The sequence below is a fragment of the Rhagoletis pomonella genome, unplaced genomic scaffold (genome assembly GCF_013731165.1).
Source record: "Rhagoletis pomonella isolate Grant_MI unplaced genomic scaffold, Rhpom_1.0 Rhpom_scaffold_31171, whole genome shotgun sequence".
NCBI classification, from domain to species: domain Eukaryota; kingdom Metazoa; phylum Arthropoda; class Insecta; order Diptera; family Tephritidae; genus Rhagoletis; species Rhagoletis pomonella.
The window spans coordinates 1-1,065 of record NW_023489581.1 but is presented as its reverse complement, the minus strand read 5'-3'; the positions used below and the strand labels follow the sequence as shown (position 1 = coordinate 1,065).

At 46.6% G+C, this 1,065-nt stretch overlaps 1 protein-coding gene across 1 annotated transcript; it reads left to right on the top strand.

Moving 5' to 3' along the window:
• On the top strand, positions 1-1,055 carry LOC118732866 (the record flags this gene model as incomplete). Its single annotated transcript, XM_036461971.1, is given in 1 exon segment — positions 1-1,055. A coding segment is annotated over 1 exon segment (1,047 nt), but the record flags the coding sequence as incomplete, so codon positions are not given.
• Positions 1,056-1,065: the final 10 nt, after the last annotated feature.

Sequence of the window (1,065 nt, the reverse complement as noted above, 5' to 3'; positions counted from 1 at the left end):
CCAATCCTATGACATTTCATTTAAGGAACGGCAAGTCATACTCTTCATTGGCGCCCAACGTGGGGCCTCGAATCTCGCCGACGAACCGACAAGCGTGCACAAAATGTAGCGGACACAGCAAAGAGAGTCCACAATATCTCGCGTTTAATAGCGTGAATACCACCATTGTCGGAAGATCCTGTCCATTGGTCCACATCGAGATGTTTGGCTTGAAAGGAGAAGCTCTCTTCGACACGGGAGCGAAAACGTCTGTTGCCAGCGCTAACTTGAAGAAAATATTGTCGAGCAAGGGGTGTGTTTTCCAGGATGTCATGGCTGACGTCACGTTGGCAGATGGAAGCACTACCGCCCAAAAAGTGTTATCAACCATTTGCGACATCACAATCGGCCATAGAGTTCGGAAAATACGGATGATATCTCTTTCAAATGCTACGAAGAATCGTACTCTGATTGGAGCGGACTTTTTGGAACAAGCGGGCATTGTTGTGAATATGGCCCAACGCTACTGGTACTTCGAAGACGAGCCCAAGGTAAAATTTGACTTTGCCAAGCCAAGTGTAAGTGGTCTGCCGTCAGCTATAGACATAGCGGGCGCACATGTGGTAACGAGCAATCGACTATCGCCTCGTACTAAAGCGGTAAACGAGTACTCAAATTTCGTTCGCTACGTTATGAGGAGTGGCACTAACATCGACGATGCCGTTTCCCCAGAAATATCTCCTGAAAGAAACTATGGACCAGCAGTAAAAGAGAAACGCTCACACTCAAACGACTACTCTCCACACTCAGTGCAGCAAATTTTCAAAAGTTCACTACCAGTTGGCGAATCTACGCCCGAAAACTCCTCTCGTCTATTTGCGCCTCCAATTAAGGTAAAAATTAGTGGTTACGAAGAGTTTTGCGAAGAAAATTTTTTTCCGTTGAACTCTCTTGAGTTGAGTCCACCAACTCAGACAGGTGGTTGCGATCTCACGCTTGAACAGCGTAGAGATTTGGACAAGCTGTTGCTCGAACATAACGAAGTCTTCGAAGAGTCAACATTTGCAACACCGTTTGCCACACACA